Here is a 25,692-nt window from a genome sequence, read left to right as displayed (position 1 = left end):
CCGCTCCGGGAAGGAGCGGCTCCATCCACCAGGTGGCGGCAGGGGGCTGCACCGCGGCTGGCGCGAAACGGGCCGGGGGAGAGCTTGGTGAGGAGGGCGAAGTTGGTGTTCTGGCTGCTGGGAGCGAAACCCCACACGTGTAGAGTCAGACGCCTACGGCACAAAGCCAACACATCACGCAGAAGTGGGTGCTTCTTTTAATGAAAATCTGAATACGGAGATCACGGATTTCGGTCAATGACAATAAATGTAAAGTATGACAATTAACAACAGCAAAATGGAAGGCTTAATGTTAATCTGTACAACATATATCACCTCTAGGAGATGCCTTTTTGTTTCCTAAAATTAAGAAAACTGTGCTCTGGTCTCTTGGGTGGGAAAAAAGGCACGAAGATCAGGTTCCATGGGTACATCTGAGTGGGAAAATGAGGTAAGAACATGATGGACAGGCATGGCAAGGTTATGTTACTACTAGATGCTGCCGCAGCAGACCTAGAGGCTCTTTCCCTAGCAGGCCTTGTCTCCCTTGTTGAGTGTTTTCATTTGCCCTTTGTGTCAGACTGCAGCAGGTAAAACAAACTCCGAAACTCTTCTGATGAGGTTACAAATGCAATCTAGCACATCACCCCCACATTAATCGTGGATGCACAAAGGTCCATCAGTTTTGCTTTCCCAAATGAATCAACCATACACAAGAGTATCCCATGATCCCACTATGAAGTATTCCAAGTATACTTTCCCCACTGATGAATGCATCAGTGGATCAGCTCAAAAGGCAGCAGGCCTGAAGTCTTTTACTAGTGGCATCTTTCTCTTAGTATTTCAAGAACTGAGGACCTCAGTGCCAGTTCTGCAGGCTGAGCCCCTCCTCAAAGCAAAGTCTGGACGGGTGACAAAACAGCTGCACATGAAGCCGAAAGCACTGCTGACAAACACTACTGCTGGTGCTCACCACATCCAGGAAATAGCAACATGCTCAGCTCTACTCAGACTAGGACTGGTAATGCAACCAGTGCAATAAGAGATTACAGAAAAAAAGATGAAAGGAGGACTTCTAAGGCTGGCAAACTTAATGCACGTTCTACAGATGTGGAGATGTGGAACTGAAGGTCATGGTTAGTGGTGGTGATAGGCTGACAATTGGACATGATTATCTTAGTGATCTCTTCTGACTGTGATGACTCTAACAGTAGTACTATGACAGTACCATGTGCTCTCTATGAGCATCCAAAGGGGCCTCAGAATATACACAGATGCACGTGAAGCAGTACACTTATCTTCCCTTTTTCCTCACCAGATGAATTGGATAACAGTGTCTCCACCAAAAGCACAAAGCCAGTCCTTGTGAGGCAATTCAGATGAATTAGATCCAATGTCAGCAAATACTGGACCTTCATGTGGAAATTCACTAATGTAGAAAATGCTTTCTTCATCAAAGTGTATGATTTTGTTCAAAGACCACTTCTCTTTCTCCACCCTATATTTCAGACTGTGTGGGGGAGGCTGTGTGTGTGCAGACAGCCTGTCTAAACAAGAGAGTCTACTTTTCTATCAAAAGCATTAACTACTGTCAGCTTCCCACTTGAAAATCACTTAAGGAAGAGGGGTTTTATTTCTGCAGTGGCAATAGAGGATGTACGTAGTGGCTGTCTCCCGAAATATTAAAGTCTGTCAGCTATGTGAAACTTTTTGATCCTCGACTTCGCACAAAGTCCACAGGATGCATACTTACCTTAGGCAAAAATGGATTGCAGTCACAAGGATGGGAACCGCAACAAAGTATGATCTTCCCTGCTGTATTACCCAGACCCTGGAGACACATAGATTTAAAAATCCAACAACAAACGTACCTAACATACCCAAAAGGAACTCTGAGATCAAAGGCAACAGGCCTGACTGAGAACATATCGTATTGACAGTTGTCTTCCCCATTTGGACCAGATTCTTTGCTGGCCAAAAACTCACCACTCCTTGCTGTGAAAAGCATATGAAAGACAAAGACTATTGTTTCCTGTTATTCTGAGGTTGGTAGTCTGGAAAACCACCATCATTTCCCAGAAAGCATCTAAGAGGCACTTCCTTCTCTTTGTGGATTGTGCAATCTGTGTGTACCGGCATGGCACGTGCTGGAAGATCAGCACAGCAGCACATGGAAGGGACAGACATGGCAGGGGACATCTTGAAATGACAAGCATTAAGACAACTTCTGATGAAAGAACCAACCTACCTTCAAATTGGGTGCCTGTCTTTGTTGATTACCTGTCAGATTACAGATCACTTGGGAGTGGGCTAAAATAACCATTCATTGACTAGAAATCATGCAACTCAGCAACTCACAACAAACCTTCTAGCACATCTCTTTAGCTTCAAACCTCTCTTGAACACTTTGGGATTTTATTCCCCCATGCTCCTCTAGCAAAGTAAATATGGTTTCCTTTTCATAATGACTTGAAGAAACAAAGACAACTGCAGAAATTATCATCACTAATGAGGAAGAGGAAAGTTGCCCTAAAATCCCAGTTGGTGATCTCAGTCTCTTAAAGGAGAATGAAAACACCTGGGACCAGTTCCCTGGCAATGCACTGAGGATGTGCAGAGTTCAGACATAGGCTTTGTGGCTCAGTTTTGTAGCTGAAAGTTCTAATGCTGGGTTGTGTAGGTGTTCCAGGGAAGTTCTGGAAATATAGTGGAAGGCACAAGTTATTATGAGGAAAGCCACAGGAATTATCAGAACATGAGATAAATATCTGATTAGCCATGTCCTTCTCATTTCCCTAATAATACATATGAAATATCTACTAAAAACCCTGCATTGCTGAAAAGGCACCACAGTTGCAGTTAAAAACAACTACTTCAACTTGGATATCCAAGCTGAAGGAAAAATAGAAGGAATATATTCCAAGGCTGCTCTTAAAAAAAACGGAAGTATAATACAAAAACATTTCCTTGTATAAAACCATTGAAATGAGAAATATTAACATCTTTATCTTGTTTTACCTCATATTATTTTCACCACAGCTAATGGAAACTGCCAATGGCTTTTCTACATCAGCTCTAGAAGCAGTGAAAAGGAGCTCCCTGACTGTGCAAGACAGGAGATGCCTCCTAGCTCTGAACAACTCAAAACACTTTGTGGAGAAGAAATCCTATTTCTCTAGAAGGGAACAGAGTTTTGCAGAATACACCAAGAGAGAACCATGTTGTTTGCCTCGTCATTCAAGACCCTCCACATTTCCAGAGCAGAGATATTCCAAAGGCATCTGCTATGAGGAACTCTTCTCCTTTTTGTATTTCTGGTACGCATCCAGTATCTCTGCGACAACACTCGGATCGTCAAGTGTGGTGACATCTCCCATGTTACTTGATTGCTCAGTGACTACTTTCCTCAGCAGCCTCCTCATGATCTTCCCTGATCGGGTTTTAGGAAGGCGTTTCACCACCTGCAGAAAAGAGAAAGACACACCTGAATCAGAACTTGGATCCTGATGGAGATAACCTGGAAATCTAGCTGAGCTGTCCTAAGCCTGGCGCTATCTCATGGCTACAGCTCCTAGGAGACTCCTAGGAGCTACTCATTGAGCACAGTAGTTTGTGTCCAAACAAAGGAATATTGCTTGCATCAATATCTTGTGCTATAAAATGTATTCTTATCTAACTAGACTTTGCTTCTCATTCATTCATTGCTGGGTAACTCCAGGGCTGGGTGCTGCTGAATATGAAGCTTTTTGGAGACTGAGGCCTTGGAAAAGCTGTTAACTGTTGAACTACAAACACTTGAAAACTCACAGAACAGTGGAATGGCTTGGGTTGGAAGGGACCTCAGAGCACATCCAGTTCCAATCCCTGCCATGGATTGGAACATGGATCCCGCCATGGATCCCGCACAGCTCAGGCTGCCCAGGCCCACATCCAACCTGGCCTTAAGTCCATCCAGGGACGGAGCACCACAGCTTCTATGGGCAGCTGTGCCAGAGTCTCACTGCCTTCTGAGTAAAAAAAATTCTTCCTGATAATAATCTAAGTCTCTTCCCTTTTAGTTTAAAATGGTAATGCTGCTGCATCTCAAAGAAGGGATGACAAATGCCGCTTAAGGCACAGGGTGTGCCTAAAATTCCCGTTGGCCAGAATTCTTGCCAGGAAAGGTACTCTCAGTACTCTCTGTGCATGGATGTGTACGTTCAGACCATTGCACCTGCCTCCTCCACCCACAGATCCCTCCAGCAAGTTCCTTTGTCCTGCTAGAGAGAGACAACTGCAACACAGCAGATGGGAAAGGCAAGGCTTAGTAAATGCCACTGCTCCTGCTCCCAGTCTCCCTTACTCTCCCTCTTACCAGAATGTGGTCAGGCACAGCATACTTTGCTATTTTGGTAGCCACTATAGTTTTGAGCTCTTGTTTGACATGGTCTGTATGAGCTGTCTGCTCTTTGAGCACTATGAAAGCAAAGGCACCTAGAAGAAAAATGAGAAAAATGAAAATGAAATATGAGTACTTCGTATTAGGTTCTGGCTGGCAGAACTACTCATTTGAATGCTAAGGCAGGTTTTAAATCATTCTTAGGCACAATCTGGGGACTGACAAGAAAACCATCAGTCATGTTTACAAAAGCAGTCAGATTCAAGCCCCTAGAATAAAGGTCCAGTCTTGTCTTAGTATCCATAGACCAGATTGGTCTCAGTGACAATGATAGCACAACAATGACTAGCAGAGTCATTGGGATCAATACCAACACAAACCCATCTGTTCAAAGGGCTTTTCTGAGCACAATCCTGCTTATGAAAGCTCTATCATATATATAAACACTACAAATGAAAACAGTCAAGGGAGCAATACCTGCATTTAGCTTAGGAAGTTATTTTCATGGTTGCTGTTGCACCTTAGGACTGTATTGCCAGTCAACCAACAGTAACCAGTCTTCTATTCCCTAGATACCACTTAGCACAGAGTCCAGGTTAGAAACTGAATGTATTTATGTTTCAAGTCAGGATGCTGTTTTTCACATACCTTCTCCTTTGATTTCATGAGGATACCCAATCACAGCTGTCTCAGGGACATCAGGATGATCAGCCTTCACAAAAATAAAACAAAAGTAATCAGAGCGTAAAGCCCTTCCGCATCTGTGCCAGCTACTTTTGCAGTATCTGCAGTATCTTGCCATCTCTTTGTTGCATGCAAAACAGGAAAGCTGGATTCCACCTCCCTACTCCATAGTCAGCTGGTGGCCACAGGCATCAGTTTCTGGAAGTAGCATTTACTCACTGGATTGGTCCTGCTTTCAAATACACTAAGAAGCATTTTCACATGCACTGCTGGACCCAAAGCACACCAAGCTGAATTTGCACCAGCAAGAGGCAACAACAGGTCACAATAGTCTTATTTAAACATCAGGAAGCAGTTCTGTGCTGTGCAGGTGCTGGAGCACTGGCACAGGTTTCCCAGAGAGGTTATGGAGTTTCTCTCCTTGGAGACTTTCAGAAGCTGCCTGGACAGGGGCCTGGGTGAACAGCTCTGGGTGTCTTTGCTGGAGCAGGGGCTGGAGTAGATAAACCCAGAGGTGCCTTCCCACTTCAACCAGTCTGTGATTCAGTGATGCTTTCTCTTTGTGTGTGTGAAGCTACAGTCCCAAGTGATGTCTGGCCATAGCCAAATCATACACAAAAGTAGTCTTGCATTGCTCCGTGCCTCAGAGATCTGACTCCAGCAGAACAAATGCCAATATCACAGTCAACACCTGATCAGTGTTTATTAGCAACCGAAGCACACCAGAAGGAAGAAAGAATCTGGCCTTCACTTCTTCCTAGAAGCACAGAAGGGTTTTTCTGCTGAATGCTTGTTTTTATTATGCTCCAGAACAGTGATTTATTCTGCCACACTTCTTGGGTGAAACTGATATTCATTGGCAGTAAGGAGACAGTTTGGGTGTACAGGCTGGGAGAACTCATGTACCTGAATCTCAAACCAAAGACTGGATTATGTCTTAAATTAGATTAAAAATATGAAAAAACATCACAGAGCAATATAGCAGAAAAATATATTTGCCTATTCACATATATACATATATAAAAAGTGGGGAAGAAACCAGATCCTATATCCATGATCATAAATTCATCCAAACAAAAAAAATTTACTCACAGAGGAGACAACCTAATCCTTGTGTGCCATATAAATTCAGGTTCATCAAATGTTACATTTAAGTGCTGTTTGCAGGCAAGGCACATAATACAGGAATAAATATCCAGGTCAAGCTTTGAAGGTAAGTGCTTTGAGGACTTTTTGTTTTCAATCCTCTGAGCTAATACTATTTTCTCTCAGAAAGACAGGCTATCTGTCTTTGCAGCTGTTGTGAATCAAGGTTGTTTCAGTGCTACTGAATTCTCAGCCACGTTCAGCTGGTCCAGATGAGCATGAACTGCTGATTTGGGAAGTAAAGGCTAAGTGTTAGCAGAGGGAAAGGAAGGAATGGGAGAGCCAATCCCTTACGAAGACTCTACCAGCATCACAAATTGCAGCTGCATGTAAGTAGAGGCAGAGGTTCAAAGGCAATACTGCTACTGCAAACAAATCAGATTTTGCACTTGTTTAAATTCATACAGCTTCTTTCAAGGGCTACCCTGCCCCAGAGATGTGTGCCTGCTTGCAGCTTACCATTGCATCTTCTATCTCTGCTGTCCCAAGCCTGTGTCCGCTGATGTTAATGACATCATCCATACGCCCTGTTATCTGGTAATAGCCTTCTTTGGTCCTGTAAGCACCATCCCCTGTGAAATAGTAACCTAATGGAAAGAGATGTGGGTGGTTGTTAGTAGGAAGTGTGCCAGCCTATTTCCTGGGGACTCTGGTTCAGGACAGATGTTGCTCTAGGATGACAAGTAAGGCAGGGTGGATCAGACAGTTTGCAGACTAAGCTTACAGATGCATGATTGGCCACACATCATTTTCCACTTCCCTCTGCTATCCTCAGCCTTTGGCTGCTATCATTAGGCTGTATTGGCTGCTATGTCATCTGGGCAGCAGCAAGGCAATGGTAGGCATAATTGCCTACAATCACTGTAGGCAATCAGCAGCAACCAGTGGCTGATGACCTGCGATAAATCCAAGCCCACAAACACAACATAGTGATGCTCTGTTGGATTTACAAAAACAAAAAGGGTTCTCAGATCTTCCTGTGCTTTACACTCCTACAGATGCACAGCAACTGCTCACCCAGACTAATGCATACAGCCCCAAAATAGTTCAAATGCCATGTGCCATCATGCCATAGGCTGCTGGTCAAACTCAGGTTTGCTGCTAGCTTCACCTCAGTACTCAACGAAAATTACAAATGCTCAGCTGAAAATGAACAGTTCTATTACATCTGTATGTGGGAATACTGACAATTTTTTTAATCACTTACATTGGGTCTGATAAAATGCCACTTCTTTTCCTGGCTAACGAAGACTCAGGTCCCAGAAAATAATCCCTTTTCAGCATGTGACCATGGTAGAAACTCTGCTACTGGGTTAGTTGAAAAGCAAACAAACAAAGCCATGTCCAGGAGAGAATTGTTCCTGTGGCACTTTGGCACAGCAGCTGGCAGCTAATGCTGCAAGCTCTGAAGGCAGCTTTTGGCAAGATCCATTACTGTCCAGTTCATGGATTTTCAGTCATGCTTCTTGCCCTTCCAATCAATTATCGAATGATAGGAGCTATCAACCTATGTTAAATATCACTGCGATTGCAGATGCAGATAGAAATGAATAATAAGAGAATAGATAAGAGAATAGGGGCTCATTCAACTTCATCTATTTCCCATTCTTATTTTCCACACAATTTTGCACAACTTTCCGGGCCATCTTTCCAATTTTTCTCTACCTTGTGACTCCCCATGACCTTTCCCTTGACTGAAGACAGTGGTGTTGTCCAATTTCCCATAAAATGTTTTCTCTGCCACTTGCAATTACTTGCCAGGTACAACGTGACCATGCTTAAAAAGGGGCAGGTGTAACACAGCATGTGACAGCCCAGGCAAGATTCAGTGATGCAGGAGGTTACTTTCTCATCCTAAATGGTTATTTCCAAACGAGACAAAAATGGCCCCAGAGAAAGTGTCCTTGGATTTTTATTCTAGGCACTACATTTTTATAAATAAATGCATTTCTATGTGACAGCTAGAACCATTACTGCATGCTTACAACATGCAACACACCAAATTCCAGCAACCCCCAAGATCTAGCTTGAATAGAAATATCACAAAGCACTGCTGAAAATATTGAGCATTCTTATAATGCAGTGGAAACCACACTCCCTTGGCACTCTCCTTACCTGGATAGGCCTTGAAATACGTATCAACAAATCGCTGGTGATCTCTGTAGATTGTTCTTGCCAAGCCAGGCCACGGCTCCGTGATGCAGAGTGCACCAGACACGTCATTGCCCTCTAAAATCTTTCCCTGCAGGTTCAAGCACAAAAAGGATGATCAGAAGAGCAAAATAAGAATAAGTGCCTCTGACTCACTAATATAGTAAGAATCACCCTGTTGCTCAGTGCAGACTGGCAATGGCTGGCCACATGGGGAGAAGATGAATCCTCTAGTGAACACACCATCTGTGCTGGGCATTCCTTACTCCTCAAGGCCTTCAGCACTGCAGATAAAACAATTTTAAGTCTCAAAGAACAGTGAATCCTGTGATTCTGCAGAGGGCAAGGCTGGAAAAGATGACAACAAAAGCATGCTAGGCAGCCAGAGGATGCCTGGGGTGAGGCTAGGAGGGAGGTGCCTGGACTGCTACCTTTCCCTTTCACTTACATTAATCGCCACGTTCCTTTATTAAACTGTATATGAGGAGATTACATGCTTTACTGGGCACTTGAGTGCTGGTGGGGATTGCTCAGCAAAGCTTCAGAGATCAGCATCAATCTCTTACTGACACGCACTGCTGCAGGGCCTCATGCCTTGCATTTTCCCTGAAAGACTTCATTTCTTGCTTTGCCAGTCTTGCTAAGTCACTGGTTGTTGTATGCACTGTGCCAGCTGCTTATCTCCCTGTTTTCCAAGACATGTATGACTTCTGACTGCTCTCAGAAATGGAAGAAGTAGCTTTTAATCTCTCTAGAGATAGCTTGCAATGCCCGGCTGGAAATCTGTATGGATATCTGAGATATGCCCAGATATATAAATTGCTCTTTTATTCTACTGTTTTAATGGAGGAATATACATCCTCCCAGATCCTGTTCCTCTCCCATTGGAAAGGTGATTAAGGCAGAAAAACACAGTAGCTTCTCTTCTTGGCACCTGTCACAGCCTCAACTCACATTTTCATCCATCAGAACAGGGAAAATCCCAAAGAAGGGTCTCATAGCCATAGCTGGAATGATATCAGCTTTCTCCTCTGAAGGCCGTGGGGCAATGCAGATGCCACCAGTTTCTGGAAAATAATGAAAAATAAAATATTTGAGATTCATCCAATGCTGGATGAAAGCAAATGCTAGCTCTTCTCTGTTAAAGAGAATACAGAAGCCATCTCCAAGTAAAAGCCACTCGGAAGGAACTATTCAACATCAAGTAGCATGGCACAGAGTGGGACCATGCAGCCTTCTCAGGAAAGAGCAGTTCTCCATGGCACTGAGCATCAGGACCACTAACGTCCCACCTAGCTTTTCTCAGGGAGTACTGCAGGGGCTGCAGCACTGGCTTTGCACCAAAGGCCTGCAGACCCTGCAGTGTCAAGGTACTGCATGCATCCAGCACCCTTCTATGGATATATCCACAGCAAACCAGGCACGAGAAGGTGTCTTGATTCAGCCCATGTGCTCTCTGCCCAAAAGCCTGGCACTAAATCAGCTCATGGATAAGCCAATTCCTCTAGCTACCAGCTAGCAATGAATACAAGGAGCTCTAATGCATACATACAGCCTTCCAAGATTTTTTTTCACATGAATGGGGCTGCTTGGCAGCAGGGACAATACCCATCAGCCCCATTTCCTACCCTAGTAGTGATTTTACAGAGAAAGGGGATTTATCTCCCTGTGCCGTTTTTACAGCTGTCTAAGGTTAGTAGGAAAAGCACTTCAGGAGTCTGAATTGCTGTTATTACAGAGAATGAGAATAACACATCCCTTACAGGCAATTTGAGATCATCTTCTATTCAAAATTGAACTTTCTAATCATTCTTTTTTCATGCCTGCTGGGATGAACATTAAATCAGATTCCAACCTTAATAAGATATGAAAGTAACTCAAAAACACAAATGAGAGACAAAAAACATAGGAACATTAAACTTTAATAAATATAGCTGTAGAAACTAAGCTATGTTCTGCCACTTAGAGAGTGCTGAGCTCCACCAGCTTTGCTGAGGTTGTGGAAACTGAAATCAAGGTTTGGAAAGGCTGAATCTGTCCCTGAATTTGCATCCATCAGTTACCCTGATGTGGGTACAAGAAAGTGCCTTGGAGGAAATGCATGCTTCAGAAATGAATGGTAGCAGGGATGCTTCAAAATTTATTTGTATGGGAAAGACCTGTCTTAAACTGGCAGTGTAAGAAACGAACAACCAAAGCTTCCAGAACCTACTTACAGATGTCTCTCAAAAACAGCTTTTGTTCACAGCTGCATACAACAGCTGTATTTTGTGGGTATTTTTTAAACTGAAAAACAAAAATGGAACTACCAAGTGTTTCCTCTGCACTGTGAATAAGTATACCTGGAACTGAAACACAGATTTGATTCCATTACTGTCAATCACAGCCCAGCAATTCCTAATATTTTAACACTAAAAGCCACAGAAATGTTCCGTCTCTCTCATCTGTGCGTAACACTACTAAAATTGCTTCCTGTAATTGCTGTTTCACTTATTCACTCATCCAAAGACTTTCAAGTGGATTCTTAAATCATCATTTGCTGATCTCTACACCCACCAGGCTTTACTAACTGGCAACGTGTTGTTGCTTTGGAGAGCAGCGTACCATAGAGGACAGTGCACAGAGCTGTGCAATTACTGAGCTCTAATGAAATCGTTTGTGAGAGGTGACACTGCAGGATCACAACCAGCATCCATCAAACTGTTTCTGTGATCTCTTTCCATATTCCCTTTGCATTTATAATTGTGTATACAGTGCATCCATGATTAATTTGGCCTCCTCTTTAATGGAAGCATCAACTGTGGAGAAAGACTGATTCTACTTTCTAGCAAAATCAATTTAATGAATATTTATCATTATATTATGCTTCCAGGAGCTGGTAACTGCATGCAAAACTACATTTAGTTCAAATTCAGAATCAAGCATTTTGCACTTACAGATTGTCCAGTAAATGTTCTTTGACCTCTCCCCTGAGAGTTCTTGCTCTAAAAACCCACAAAAAATACATCTTCTTACAAGATCTAACCCTGTATAAGGGAGAACCGACCTACCATACTGCATGCATCAGTAACTGAAGACAAGCTATAACCAAAAATATTGTTTTTGTCTTCATCATCAAAAATAACGTTTTTTCTCATCCCCACCACTGTACAGCCACCAACTGCTTTTCACCAGTGTTTTACATCAGAGCAGGGAGGAGGAAAGCGTGTAGCACCTAATCCATCAGACTTTTTCCTGCTAAGAAGGTAAGAACCCAAACGATTTAAGGTATTAAGAAAGTACAGAGTAGATAACATTGCTGCTGTTCTATTTCAAATCCGAAAACAAGGAGTCTGATCCAGATTAAATGGAAATTGATTGTGCGCCAGAAGCAAACTCACCCACTGAGATGGGTGATAGTTATCCTAAATAGAGAAGTTGGTAGCAGAAATAAGAGTGAAATCATGAGCAGTTTGCTTAGAAAGGGAGTGGATAATCTGCTCAACAGCAGCTAGAAATTTAAGAGTAGGAAGGGCTTTTCTTCAGCAGAGGCAGGAAGCTCACAGCTGTGCTGTGTCCTTTAAGTGCATGGCTCCACAGCAAGCTGTGAGGCTTGCAACTTGAGGACATATTTTTGTCAATGTTAGGGGAAAGAGCATTCAAAATGCACTTAGCAGCTGTTGAATGTTGGTGACCAGAACAGAGGACTGTCTGACACCAAAATGAACAAAGAGCTGGGGGCTGCACTGTGCAGTCCTACAAGCTGCTCACCATGAAAAGCAGGAGGCAGGAAACAGATGGAGCAATTTTCCTGCTCCAACGTGACAGCCCATTCTGTCCAGCAGGCAAGAGATGGTGAATAGTCCATAAATGACAGCTCCTGCACTGATGTACACAATTAGGCCAAGCATGTTGCCAAAACTGTAGTACCCTTGTTTTTTAAAGTATCAGAATGCCAAAGGACTGCAGCATGCTACCTCTCTCCTGGGAGGGACTGATCCAAATCAGACAACAGTTGTTGTCCCCCTGCCACTCAGCCAGAAAGCCTTCCTCCCCTGATTTCGTTCCAATCAGCAAAAGCAATATATGCCTCTGTCTACACAGCTTAGTTTTCCATCTTCCTCTGTCCTTCTTGAGGCAAGAATATGAAACACACCTGAGTGCAGTTTGTGGCTACATGCTGCTATGAATGTTCTTTCATGATATCCTCTCATGTTAAGACCACATAAACAACTGAACTCAGGTTTCAAATTCAAGCTGCCGACTCCAAGCACTGCACCAAAATTCAATCTCTGCTTTCTGTTTCTAGAACCAATTGAGATTTTTCAGCTTTCAAAATATCAAAGAACATTTAGAGTGGAAAAAAGTGCAACACATTGCTATTGCTTTTAGATGCTGCTGCCCTGAATTTTGTGCTGAAACTGCCCAGTGGCTTTCCAACTCTGACCAAAACATCAGGAGGTTGCTTTCCTTATATAAGGCTCCGTGGGTTGAACAGAAACGTACAAATTCTCCTCCACACATACAGAATCACAGAATCATAGAACGGCTTAGGTTGGAAGGCCACCCAGTTCCAACCCCCTTTTGTGGGCTGACTGCCACCCCCACCCACCAGCTCAGGCTGCCCAGGGCCCCATTCAAACTGGCCTTGAACACCTCCAGGGATGGGGCAGTACAGGTTCTCTGGGGAGCTATGCCAGTGCCTCACTACTCCCAGAGGAAAGAATTTCTTCCTAACATCTCACCTAAATTTCCCCTCCTGTTGGTTTAAAGCCATTTCCACTTGTTCTTTCACTGCTGAACACCAGCAACAAGACCTTCCATTGTTGGCCTCATATCAGCCATGACAACCGTGCACACCCCCTGAGGAAGCCTTTTACCTGTTTGCCACCAAGTGTCCACGAGGGTACAGCGCCCTTCTCCCACCACATGGTAGAACCACTGCCAAGCCTCGTTGTTAATAGGCTCTCCCACTAGATCAAAAATAAGAATGGAAGTAGTCTTAAGACTCAAGGAGTTGTTGACTGTTCATTCTGCCTTTTGGTGCACAATATGGAGATCACACAATTAAGCAGAATGCTCAAAACTTTTTTGCTGAGAGGTGCAAAGGACAGCAATGCACTTACGTAACAAAGGACTTTTTCCAAAAAGACCAGAAGGCAAGCAGTAAGTATCACAGAAAGTAATTAATCAAAGCAACTCATGTATAAGAACTCCTAAAATCCTAAAAGCAGTAAAATATTTCTTGGGTCACCTAAGCCAGTAAAGTTAATTTACCAGTGGATAAACCTTTTCTGCAAAGAATACAATACAAAGAATTCGAACCTGCAACATGACCTAGGAAAGGGACAATCATGTAGGGTCAGTGTCTCCAAATTCAGTTTGTTTCCCTTTCTGCTGAGACAATAACTGAAAAGCCAGATGGCTTTATCAGCTATTCATAACCATATTCTTCTAGTATCTTCACTTTCATCAGCTAGAACCCTCTATCTTCATCACAGGAAAATTTTATGCTCCCTACCTGATCCCAGGGTCTTCAGGGATGATCTGTCGTATTTCTTCACCCACTTGTCTCCATAATTCAGCAACAAGCGTATAGCTGTAGGTGCTCCATAAAACTGATTTATTTTCAGCCTCTGTACCATTTCCCAGTAACGGCCTGCAAGATCACAAACATATCAACACTGACATTCCACCACAACAGCTCAACATGAAGCTTAACAGTCAAAGCTGAGGCTGAGAATACTGTGAGCACAGAGCAAAAACAATGGCAAGATTTCATATATTTTTTTCAACATTGCATGTTCCTGAACTTTATACATATCTGTTTCAAAGAAATTGAGCTTTTACCTCCCCTGAGCAGACAGGTTACACCTGACAAGTTTCTAACCTCCTTTTGTCTTGTCACACTGCCACATCTAGCCAACTGTTTGCCCGTCACTTCCTTACCTGGGTCAGGGTACACTGGTGTGCTTTCAAACAGCACCGTGGTGCCTCCATTGCAAAGTGGTCCATACACAACATAGCTGTGTCCTGTGATCCAGCCAATGTCAGCCACACAGCCGAAGACATCGCCTTGCTGGTAGTCAAACACATACTGCAAAGATAAATGTAGGGCCAACTGATTTCCTGTCGGCAGGTACATAGAGCTGAAGAGTAAGGTGCTGGATGGGATGCACACAAGAAGGAGCAAGAGAGCTAGCAGGGTGAGTCGTGCCACTCATACAGACACAGCAGCACAAGGCCGGCCCAATGTGAGGAAACAAGCCAGAGGGACCAGGGCTTCAGCCTCCTGATTGTTTCCAACACACAGGGAATAAGGAATGTGACTGTTTCCAAATAGAAACCTACAACCAAAGCCCAGAGCTCTGGATACCTGCAGTTGCTCACTGCAGACAGCTCACATGGGAGAGCAGATCCTAAACAGCAGGGAGACTGCAGGCCTCAGAAGTTTAGACCCCTCATGAATATGAACATTTTTCCATAAGAGAGCTGGAGAAACTGATACACATACATGAAACATTTCCTGAGAAACGCTCTTAGCTGCTCAGCACCTTTATCAGTGCACTGCTTTCCAGATGCTTCCTTCTCCCTGCTCGCCTACTTCAAATAAAAACCTAGGAGAACGTGTTATTTTGTTTTGCCTTCAGAAAATGCTTCTCTCTATAAATCCAATTCCTCTACCACATAGTGAAGAGGTCCTGACTCATAAAGCAGAGTCAGTTTTACAGTTTAAATCAAAGAAAGAGGACCAGAAACTCAAAAAATAAACCACACAACAAAACCCACAAACATGCAGCATGACTGTCACTGTGCTTTTTGCACACATGTTGCACAGATTATCTGATCTCTCTACTTAGGAGAGCTAATTCTCACCTTAACTTTGCAAGTACTTTTCTCCATCAGGCTCCAAAGCAGCTCTAAGAAGGCTGCAGCTGCATACAATGCTTCCCTGCACCAGTGTGCAGGATCTACCTTCTGGACTAATGTAGAAATAGATGCTTTGGCAATTACAGTCACTCAGAAAAGCTGACATTGCAAATACTCTGATTGCAGAGAACTTTTACATTCGAATCTTCCTAAAATCTTTAGATTTTTAGATCTTTACATTCAAATCTTTCAAATCTTTCTAAAAATCAGATGAAAGAAAGAAAAGCTTTGAAAGAATTGTATGTGATTACAAATAGGGTGATATCACTGAAGTCAGATGGAGAACTTTCACACAAATCCCATCTCCATTTTATTGTTGACTTTTCATACGTAGAGCTCAGATCACAAGCTGCATGAAGCAGTTCCTTTTTGGGTTGGTTTTTTTTTCATGAGAAAGATACTTTTCATGATTTTGCTTTCAACTGTTAAAATATTTAGCTTAGATTACAATAAAAATCAGTGCCAAGGCTTAACCATAGGACATGAATGCAATTTTTGATCTTCAGACTATATATGCTATGCAAGAGGTTTTTAAGAATCCAGAGCCTCTCTTCTGGAAAAGGCCAATACTCCACTATAAAATGTTACAGCAGTAGTCACATTACCAATGCCAATGAAGTATCTACCTGAATCTCCTCAACTGCATCACTTTAATGTCTCTAAGTATGGGCTTAAGACATTAATACAGTGCAGGCTCTAGTTCTCACAGTATTATGTTCCCCAGCAACAAATCCCAAAATGTAACTTACACATTCTCAGAACATTCCAATTTGGTTACACTCCATAAGTCAATTAGGTGGCACACACAGAACACAGTGATCCCTACCACTCAAAGTCCCTATCATTAATATCATCAGAAGGTAAGTGAACCTCCTCTAGAGGATTCCTGTGAGTTACCTTATGCGTGAGAGCAGCATACAGCAGATATCCAGCCTGGGTGTGAACGATTCCTTTGGGTTTCCCTGTGCTGCCTGAGGTATACAGCATGAAAAGCATGTCTTCACTGTCCATGCTTTCTGGAGTGCATACAGAAGCCGCCTTGGCCATCTCCTAAGAAGAAAAGGTGGTGATGAGAGAAAAGCTTTGGTTATAGGAAACCAATTCATACTCCATCCGTAAGCACGTCAGTAGCGTCTAGAGATAAGAACCACCTCTGCTGCTTTCCCCTCATATCATAGGTTATAGTTGCTTACCTTGTGGAAAGGCTCCTGTGCACATATAGCACCCCGCCTCTCCACCTATACCTCTGCCAGGCTCAGAAGTCATGAGGAACTGGCCAGATAACACAACATTGCAGAAAAGAAGGAAAAAAAAAAGGTAGGTAATAGCTTGCATTCCAAGACTTTGTAATTTGCTGGTAGAAAAAAAAGCTAAGCTTGACTGTAACTATGAGCCACACAGCAGCTGCAGCAAGGCTGGATACTGTTGAGGAACTTATCCCTTTAAAACTGCAGTTAAGTTGCGTGCTCACTTCTCTTCCTCAGCCACAGGAGAGGCTGGCAGTCCTGTTAATTTGATCCCGAAATTCAAATTACTGCTACTCATGAGAAGGACAGTGTTTTACCCTCCTGCTGTTGTTTTCTTTATAGACCACTGGTCAGGTGGCTAAGAACCTAGTTCCTCTCTTCACCCTAGTGTCAGAAACACTAGAGAAAAGGTCGTGGTGTTCTACCAGTTCACAGCAAATTTTTGGATGAGCTGGTGTGCTCAGTCCAACGGAAGAAGGGGAAGGGGAAATACTGTGCTTTGAAAGAGAGGCTTGTGGTAAATGCAGCTTGTGGATGGCCAACGTCCAAAACAGAGCTCAACAGTAAGCAGCCAGAATGCTCAAGCCCCATTCAAAGAACTTACAAAAGATGTTGCTTCTCATCAGCATTTAGACACTGCATGAAAGCATATCAGGACCAGAACATAAGTTGCTAAGGTCTGGCACAGAACTGTACTGTGAAAAGAACCAAGCAGAACTCTGGGAAATATCTTCACACCAAAACAGACAGTGAAAAGTTTAGACAGGATATGTGAATGCCTTCTGGATGTTTGCTCAGTGCTGCTTCTGAGCTTTATATTCACTCTCTCCATCTGAAGAGACAAGGAGTCCTTAACTAATAACAGCACTTACGTATTTCATCAATGATGCTAGAATCAAGCTGTGAATTGAAAGTATAATCCCATCATAAGAAAGCTTTCATGTATAAAATGCACCAGAGAAGGCTTTTCTTCCAGAGCAGAGTGAACCACACAAATGCACTCTGAAAAACATGATTTGTCTACAGAACAGTTTGCCCAAATTGTAAATTTTTCATGAGGAGGTTGACCATTTTTCCTGCTGTTCACAAACTTGTGGTAATGACTGTGCACTGCAGATGCTCAACAAGTAGCTATAAAAAGGCAGAGCTGGCTTGCTTCTCTCAGGCTCTATGCTGTCTTAGCTGAATGATGACCCCTATAAGGATTATTGTTGCTCTTTGAAGGGCTTTTTAGGCACTATCTTTTTTTAAGTACATACTGCAAACAAACTACTTACAAGTGAACACTACCAATCTGGGTCCAAATGTTTACAAGTGTCTGACAAGTAGAGCTAAATAAAATGAGAACTGATAAGGTCAGACATAATTCTTATCTGCTGACTTTCAGTACTTCCCAGGTATTCACAGTCAGCACTAAACTTAGGCTGACTTGCCAATTTCTGAAACTACGGTGGTGTTTGCATAAGCTCCATTAAAACATGAACTTAAATTGTGCAGTAAGCTATTGCATAGTAGCTGTAGTTCACTTAAGCCAGTGGATAACATGAATCAATTAAATCAGAGTCTGTTAGCATGGCATCCCTGTTTTCTCCCATCTTACAATCCTCTCCATCCCCATCACTCAAGTCTCACTCTTTCTAAGAGGTTTGAGAGAACATGAAATTGCAATACAGAGGGACAACTGGGATTCTGCTGGTGAGCAGGGAAGTGAGATAGGACTGAATAGAAAGTATCTATGATGTGGGAAGATAAGCACAACGGCTCGCAAGACTGCTGTAACAATCAGTGATGATAGTTAACAGCATTAATTAACAGCTGCATTCTTGCTATGTTTCAGAGTTAATCCTACAACTGACAATAATCTGAGATCAGTTCTTAAGTCACAAAATCACTTCAGGCTGTTTGCAGACTGAGGAAAAACATTCAAATGTGCTTTGTTGAGTAAAGAGTAAGACAATTTCTGAATAAAACCTGCCCTATCTTTTTAACTTACCCTAATAGTTGCTCCTATCTCCTCTCACCAGCACAGCAACCTCCGAGCAATTATCTTGGCTCAGAAGGGTGGTTTCCAGGTATTACTGATGAGTGCTTTTTGGTTACAGCTGCTGGCGAATTGATAAAACTGTATCTGCATTAGGTTGTGCAATCTCATGTGTGGCAGCTGAACACATTAAAATGACCACTGTCTTCTTCTTTCTTTCTTCTACAGCACAGGCTGTAAATATACACAAGCCATGACTGCCTCTCCATCATGGGGTAATCCTAACACTCTCCATTGGCTGTATTAAGTGCTCCCAGGAACTTGATTATTTCTGCACTGTCTTTCAACAGTCTGAAAGCACATATGAGAGCTCACAAAACACAAAATAACAATAGCAGCAGTGGTATCAGCACACTCCAGCCCTCAGGAAGCACTCATTCCTTAAATTAAATTAAATTAAATTAAATTAAATTAAAGCACGATTTTAAAAAATGCTGAAATGGTTCTGCTTCAACTCACAGTCCCTGTAGACTGTAATTTTAGGATGAATAATCTTCATGCTATTCAAGGATGAGGATCTAGACGCTATAAGGGACATCTCCTTTATGTCTGCAGAACTCAGATCCAAAAGGCACAAATGGAGAAAAAGATGATCTAGTCAACACCCAGACCCAAGAGGAGTTAACCAGAGTGCCAGTGGGCAAGCATACAGGTAGGTACTGGGATATACAGATGCTGTCACTATAACATACTGTACCATTAGGCCAATAAGATGCACAGGAAGAGCAACACACACTCAAAACCTGCTCCAGAGGCAGCATAAAGGCAGGAGAGTAAACATCACATGAAGAAACAGCAGGGAAATGGGTAAAGTTTACCAGCATCCACATACTTCTTCAAGAGGAACGTCAAGGTCACCCATCTGGGTTTTGTTATCTGTCCTCTGTGCCACAAAGACATGCTTGACACTTGGGCAGTTCTTTACAGCTTCATCCACCGTCATCTTCAGCTCTATGATTCTGCCTCCCCTGACTCCCTGATTGTAGGTGATAACTGCTTTGCATTCAGCTAAAAAGAGAGAGAAACAGCAGACACATCACCTGTTTTCCAGTCTGTACATGGTGAACAGATTAATTTTCATTAATCAGATATCATTAGTTTGGGGGATGATGTATTCAATATGTACTCAGAATTTACATGAATCAAAACCAGTGACTGATAAAAGCACATTAAAACCTGGCACACATAGAGTAGGTGTAGCAGGAATCTCCAGAGCTTATTTAGCCCATCCTCTCCACCCCAAAGCAAGGCCTCCAATGTCTGCTATGAGTATGAGAAAGTCCTTCCAAACACTTGGCTAAGTATCATTCAGTCTAACTTAAATGCATCAGTTTCTACTTGTCAAGAGTCAACATCCTTCCCAGTTACATACATTAAAAACGCTCACAGCTTCTGTAGGCTAAAACCAGTGCAAAGCTTCCAACAACTCCAGTGGGCCTTAGTGAGCAGCCATGTCCCTTATCCCTTTGCCATCTTCTCTTTAGGGTTGCATATAACTGTCTGTTCCAAATTGAACAGCACTATACTCAGCACCTTCTCAAAGGCGTTATCCTCCTGCAGCTTTCTGAAACCCACCTGTATCTTGTTGGGAAACCTCTTAGAAGACACAGCACACAGCAGCACCCGGACAGACTGCTTCAAACTCTGTCACACTACATTAATTACAGAGCTCCATAGAAAGGTACAGAAAAGTGGTTCTTTAGTCTACTGTCTCCATATAGGTGGCCAAAAGTGAGGGATAATCAAAACATGCTTACTCTGAGTAGATTTGCTATAAATTAAAAAAACAAACAAACAATAAAAAAACCATGAAAATGGCTGTTTAGTCATAAATAAGCTAATGTAACTGCTAGAACATGAACCACTTGCAATTTTGTTCTTCTGCTGTATTTTCAGCATTCCTTTTAATCACACTACAACTGCTTTGGGTTCAGAACAGCTCTTTGCGTCAGTATAACGTCTAGAGGAGTGGGAGCAGACTGCCAACATTTCTTTGCTGTACATAAATCACAGTATCACAATCTGGACTGCAGAGCAAGCACTCTGCACAGGGATCAGAGAAGCACTTCAACTACGCTTCAAAAGAACAAATCAGGGCACATTCCTAAGCTCTGGTTTTGCCACCAGGTTCACCGTTGTCTGGAAGTAACCCAGAGCAGACTGAATGTTAAGCAATTTATAAAGTATTATATTATAAAGTAAAGCCAAATGACATTGCCACTAAGGAAAAGGCTCTTCACAGTACTTTGCAAAGGAAAACAAACTATCCAGCCAGCTAAGAAAGAACCTGTTCTTTTCTGCCAAGAAAACATGAAATTTGGACAAAAGTACGCTTTGGAGGGTGTCAGCACCAAAGGGGTTTGTTCCCCTTGGTCTGCAGCTACTTACAGTCCATGATCCTTCCAGCTAAGGACTCTGCACTGAATCCTGCGAAGACCACGGTGTGAACAGCACCAATCCTGGCACAAGCCAGCATGGCTGCCACAGACAGGGGAGACGCGGACATATAGATGGCAACCTTGTCTCCTTTCTGTATCCCATATTTCTTCAGGGTGTTGGCAAGACGGCAGGTCAGGTCCAGAAGTTCCCTGCAGCACAGAAGCAATGTTGTCACGACTGCACAACCTGTTTTATACAGGCAGACAAAAAAAGGATGAACTTGAGCTAAGAGAGGTGTTGTGCCTCTGGATATTTCACCTCTGCGCTACCAGGCATGCCAACCTCTGCACCTTGAAGTAGCCTGCGGTCTGGTTGGAGCCAGATTTTTCCAGTCCTTGGGGAAAGAAGACAGTGGAACTCCAGCAGTGGTGCCGTGCCCACCGCCCTCTGGGCAGAACCTTTGCTGCAGCCGCCATGAGGCCTCCCTCAGCTCCTCTGCTCAAGGCTGAGCAACCCCAGAGGCTTCTGCGCTCATCACACACCTTGTCTACAGACCTTTCTCCATCCTTGCAGCCCTCCTTTGGATGCACCCTAAAACCATTTTTGTACTGCACTGCTGACATAAATGCAAGACAAAATGGAAAATGTTGTCAAAAGATTCCCAGCACTGTTTACTTTATGTGAAGGAACTCACAGAAATTGCTTCATAGCACATAGCTTTTAAACCACAAGGGTAAACAATGCTTTTACACACCTAAGGAAGAAAAAGAAAAGTGAAATTAAGTCCTGAGATAAGCCTTAATGTGGTAGATTTCACAAGACTCGTCAGAGCAGTATTGTCAGTGATTTGAATTCTTCAGTTTGCTGTCTCACCCCATCATACCACCAAGCGGAACTGCCTAGCAGAGCTTGGATACTGCCCTCTCAAGAGTAAAACCACGGTGGCTTCTCACAAAAAGGAACTCAGAACACTGAGAACAGGAACAAAGGCTCAATTCAGTGCTTGCCACTGCGGCCCACTAACTTAACAGCAGAGACATTCCTCTGTGCAACAAAAACGCAGTTTGTGGACAAGAAATTGCTTGTGCATTTCATCTGATGTCTGCATGGAGGACAACACAATTGCAGGCTTACCTGCAGCCACTGTCATGAACTGAACAGCTCTGCGTGTGTTAACAGCAGTACCCCCAGAAGCCAGGGAGGAGCAAGGTGCAGTGCTAGGTGAGGAGCACTGCCTGGTGCCAGCTACCAGCTCCAAGAAGAAGAATCCCAAAGCATACCAGGAAAAGCTGTCTTCTGGGTCTAGGAATTCACTGAGCAATAAGGCTCAGAGGAGAGAAAGAGCTTCTACTCCTGAGCACAACTGTCTACAGCCTGTCACCTGCAGATGCTTGGGAGTCTGCAAGCTTTTCCACTAGGGACTGTAAAAACTGTAGCGAGTAAATGTATTTGGGGGTCATCATACCCAAGTAAACAGCAAAGCATAAACCTCCCAATGTATCCTTATCCTCCAGAACTGGTCATAGCTGTGAAAAACAAGCAAGCAAACAAACAGTTTTCAGCTGGTGGCTAAGCTGGAAATAAAATAAACTATTGTTCTGGTCAGTCAAAAATTGTTTCCTTTTTAAAATCAATGCATGTAGGAAATGGGCACAGTCCAAGAGATCAACCTTGGAAGTGTCATTAACAAAAACAAAGGCTGAGACTACTTAAGGATAAAAGTAGTTTTTTGCATTTGCATTGCAGGGGCAATGAAGCAGCACAGCCATAAATGAAGTACAAAGACAGATACACTGATAGCTGAAGAGATACTACCCACAATTGTACTTCAGAGGATGAGGAAAATGAGCCTTGAATCTCAGCCACAGCACTTTGTGTTATTTATTTTAAGACTATTCTTGTAGCATTCCATAAATAGATCCCTCCTGAAGCACAGTATCTCAGAGAGGTGGCAGGCATGCTCAGTGTTAGGGTTCACAGCTCGCAGTACCTGATCTCTGGCAGTTAGCAACAGCTGCCACAACAGAGAGACTGTAACCCTACAGAAAAGTGATATGGAGTGGCTTTACCCTGAGTTTCATCCTCATCTTTTACAACTAGAGATCAACGTAACTCTGAAGTACCACATTTAGTATCTCTTTCCAAGTGCTTCACGACCATGCACAGCCCTACTAACTACCTAAGGACGCAGCCTGCTAAGCTGCATTTATTCTACTTTCTTTTACTAAGTTCATGAACCGATCTACTTCCGCTGCAGGGAGCAGGAAGTCAATAAGCCCCAGACAGGAAATTGTGAGAAAGCAAAATAAAAAGCACTTATCTGTAACGGAACATGGAGAAGTGCTTTCAGAGCTGCAGCCTCTTTCTCATGAACAGAAACACCAAAGAGCTCTGGGTTCACTTGCTCATTCAGGGCCTGGTGATCACGACAGCAGAAACTCTTTTTATTTTTTAATTATTAACCCAAATGTAACATTTGGGTAATGAAAGTGTATGAACATGCTGATAGACAATAAAGGTCAAGTGCTTATCCCCACATCTATCTGTTTTGCGTCATCCTTTCTGCTCTGAAAGGTACAAAGGAAGGTCATGATTTTCTTTGCTCCTCTGGAAGTGCAACACATGAAGGAATTGGGCACAAAGGCAGAGAGACAGCAAAGCCAAGACCTCCATCACAGAAGCAAATCCCAGAACATCAGTTGTGTCTTCTGGCTCCTACAGCAGCAATCCTGACTTTACCTCCAGCTCAACAATGGGAGTTAGCAGAAATGCTGTGCCAAGAATCCTATCCTGGAATTCCTCATTGCTTCATGCACTTTTTCCTCTACAAGGGCAGGCAATTACTAAATGTGAGCAGGTTACACTTTTCCAGCACTCATCCTAGGCAAATTTCAAGATGGAACAAGCACCCTGCATGGACAGTGCCCTGCAGAATTGGGTGGAAGACACCCATCTTTTTCCAGAGAACTGAACTGAGCAGGAAAAAACCTTTGCCTTTATCCTCTTCACATGCTGCTGCTACCCAAGTTGGCACTGACATTACTCCATTACATACAAGGCCAAGAGCAATTCTGACATCCAGCACTGCCCCACCTTTGGCAGAAAAGCAGTGGCAATGCCATCCAGAATGGCCAGCCCGCACACAAGAAAGGAGTGGCTTCCCACTCAAACTTTATGGCCCTGTTGGAAGCACGGGACATGTAACCAAAACACACACCAGCTGCTGAACAGAGCTAGAAACTGTCCCCTTGGAGACTATGGTGCAGTGCAAAACAGGGTATCCTTGCTTAGCTTCTGCTACACGCCCCTGTTCACTGCAGAGGAGTTGGACTAGATGACAAAGATGAAGATGCCTTCCAACCCAAACAATTCTATGATCTTATGTGGTATGAATGAAGGATAGAGCAAACACAGTCCTAGAGTGAAAGCTTCTACTCTAAAGAGGCTCAGCCTTTGCCACCAGTGGCAGGACAGTGGCATGGACAGAGGTAGTCAGAAAGCTCGGAACAGAGTGTGCTACTTCTTCAAAGTGTGAGGTAAGCAAGCACAGCAACATCCCAAGCAGTGCTCTCAGAAGAATTTCAGTTCTCTGCACAGAGCAGACAGGAGAGACGCAGGAAGCTGACCAAGAAGCTGGGCAAACAGAGGGCCCCACAGAGGGCCAGCTGCCTGAACAGGCCTAGGTGCAGTAGGGAGCGGCTGAAAAGAGCAAACAGCTGGAAGAAGGAAATGTGCTGCAACAGAAGGAAGTACTCAGCCTCTCTGAGCAGAGAAAGCCGAGAAACTGTAAAGTCAGTTAATGCACAATGTCTACTGCTCCTCTGCATGAGCTGATCATAAAGAGCAAGGGCAGCAGATTTACATATACTGGACTCTCCATATACAGGCACTATGGTTGATAAAGCATCAGTGTGAGCTAAGAGAGGGGAATCAGCAACCAGTTGGAGCCAGGAGCTGAGGCAGCTGCTTACACAGGACATGTAACAAGAAAGGGAGCTTTTAAGACAAAGCACGGACAACAGGTCAGGAGATGGAAGATGCATTAATGAACATGAGCAGGGAAGGTGAAAATAATGACAAATGGAGGGCATTCTGAACTTGCTCTCAGAAAAGGAAAATGCATTTTTCACCTAAAAATGTGGACAAATTTAACCTATTTCTTGTAGTGCAGGTGTAAAGGTAAACAGCTGCTGAATATGAATGTCGCAAAAATGCAGCCAGACATGACATACAAAACTGGGAAGCAACAGTAAAACAGTAAACTGTAAAACAGATCTGTAATGACTCTGGTTTTACTTTGCCTCTACAGAGATGAGTCAAAAACAGAGGGAAATTCTGTCTTAACTCAGTGACACACATGCTCAAGGTGCAAAAGATGCAATGCTGGCTGTAAGCACATGCACAAGAGTTCTGCAGAGCATGTGCCAGCAGGATGTGAGAGCAGGAAGAGGCTGGGTTGCACAGAACTCCCTCAGCAATGATCATGCCGCTGCAGAGGTGCTCTCCTCCTGACCCACAGTTTGCAAGACCTCAGGAATTAAGCTTGCCAGGTTTGCTCTGGCAGCCTTGCTTCACATGAATTAGCTGAGAGCAATTCTTCTATTTTACCAAGCAACTATGACTTATTTATGTTTCTTTATCTTTTTATGGTTTTATGACACTAATACAGAGAAATAGAGGGCTGGTATGGTATAAGACCTTGAGAAGTGGGCACATTTGATGTGATAAGCATGGGGTGGCAAAAGCCAGAGCGCAGGCTGGAAGTGCTGGGAACAAAC

At 43.3% G+C, this 25,692-nt stretch overlaps 1 protein-coding gene across 1 annotated transcript in view; it reads right to left on the bottom strand.

The window, feature by feature from the left end:
- Positions 1–181: 181 nt before the first annotated feature.
- The window catches only part of ACSS1 (acyl-CoA synthetase short chain family member 1), a 35,556-nt gene continuing 10,045 nt past the window's right edge, over positions 182–25,692 (bottom strand). Inside the window, exons 3-14 of the mRNA XM_052676126.1 lie at positions 20,924–21,123; positions 19,368–19,543; positions 16,145–16,297; positions 14,267–14,414; positions 13,839–13,976; positions 13,198–13,290; positions 9,293–9,405; positions 8,303–8,429; positions 6,647–6,774; positions 5,006–5,069; positions 4,334–4,452; positions 182–3,440 (exon numbers count right to left, since the gene is read on the bottom strand). Coding sequence (XP_052532086.1) covers positions 3,264–3,440; positions 4,334–4,452; positions 5,006–5,069; positions 6,647–6,774; positions 8,303–8,429; positions 9,293–9,405; positions 13,198–13,290; positions 13,839–13,976; positions 14,267–14,414; positions 16,145–16,297; positions 19,368–19,543; positions 20,924–21,123 — 1,636 coding nt within the window. The 3' untranslated portion in view covers positions 182–3,263. The remainder of the gene's footprint in view (positions 3,441–4,333; positions 4,453–5,005; positions 5,070–6,646; positions 6,775–8,302; positions 8,430–9,292; positions 9,406–13,197; positions 13,291–13,838; positions 13,977–14,266; positions 14,415–16,144; positions 16,298–19,367; positions 19,544–20,923; positions 21,124–25,692) is intronic.

The sequence above is a fragment of the Tympanuchus pallidicinctus genome, unplaced genomic scaffold (genome assembly GCF_026119805.1).
Source record: "Tympanuchus pallidicinctus isolate F22 unplaced genomic scaffold, pur_lepc_1.0 scaffold1, whole genome shotgun sequence".
Taxonomy (NCBI): Eukaryota; Metazoa; Chordata; class Aves; order Galliformes; family Phasianidae; genus Tympanuchus; species Tympanuchus pallidicinctus.
This window is presented reverse-complemented; position numbering and strand designations above follow the sequence as displayed.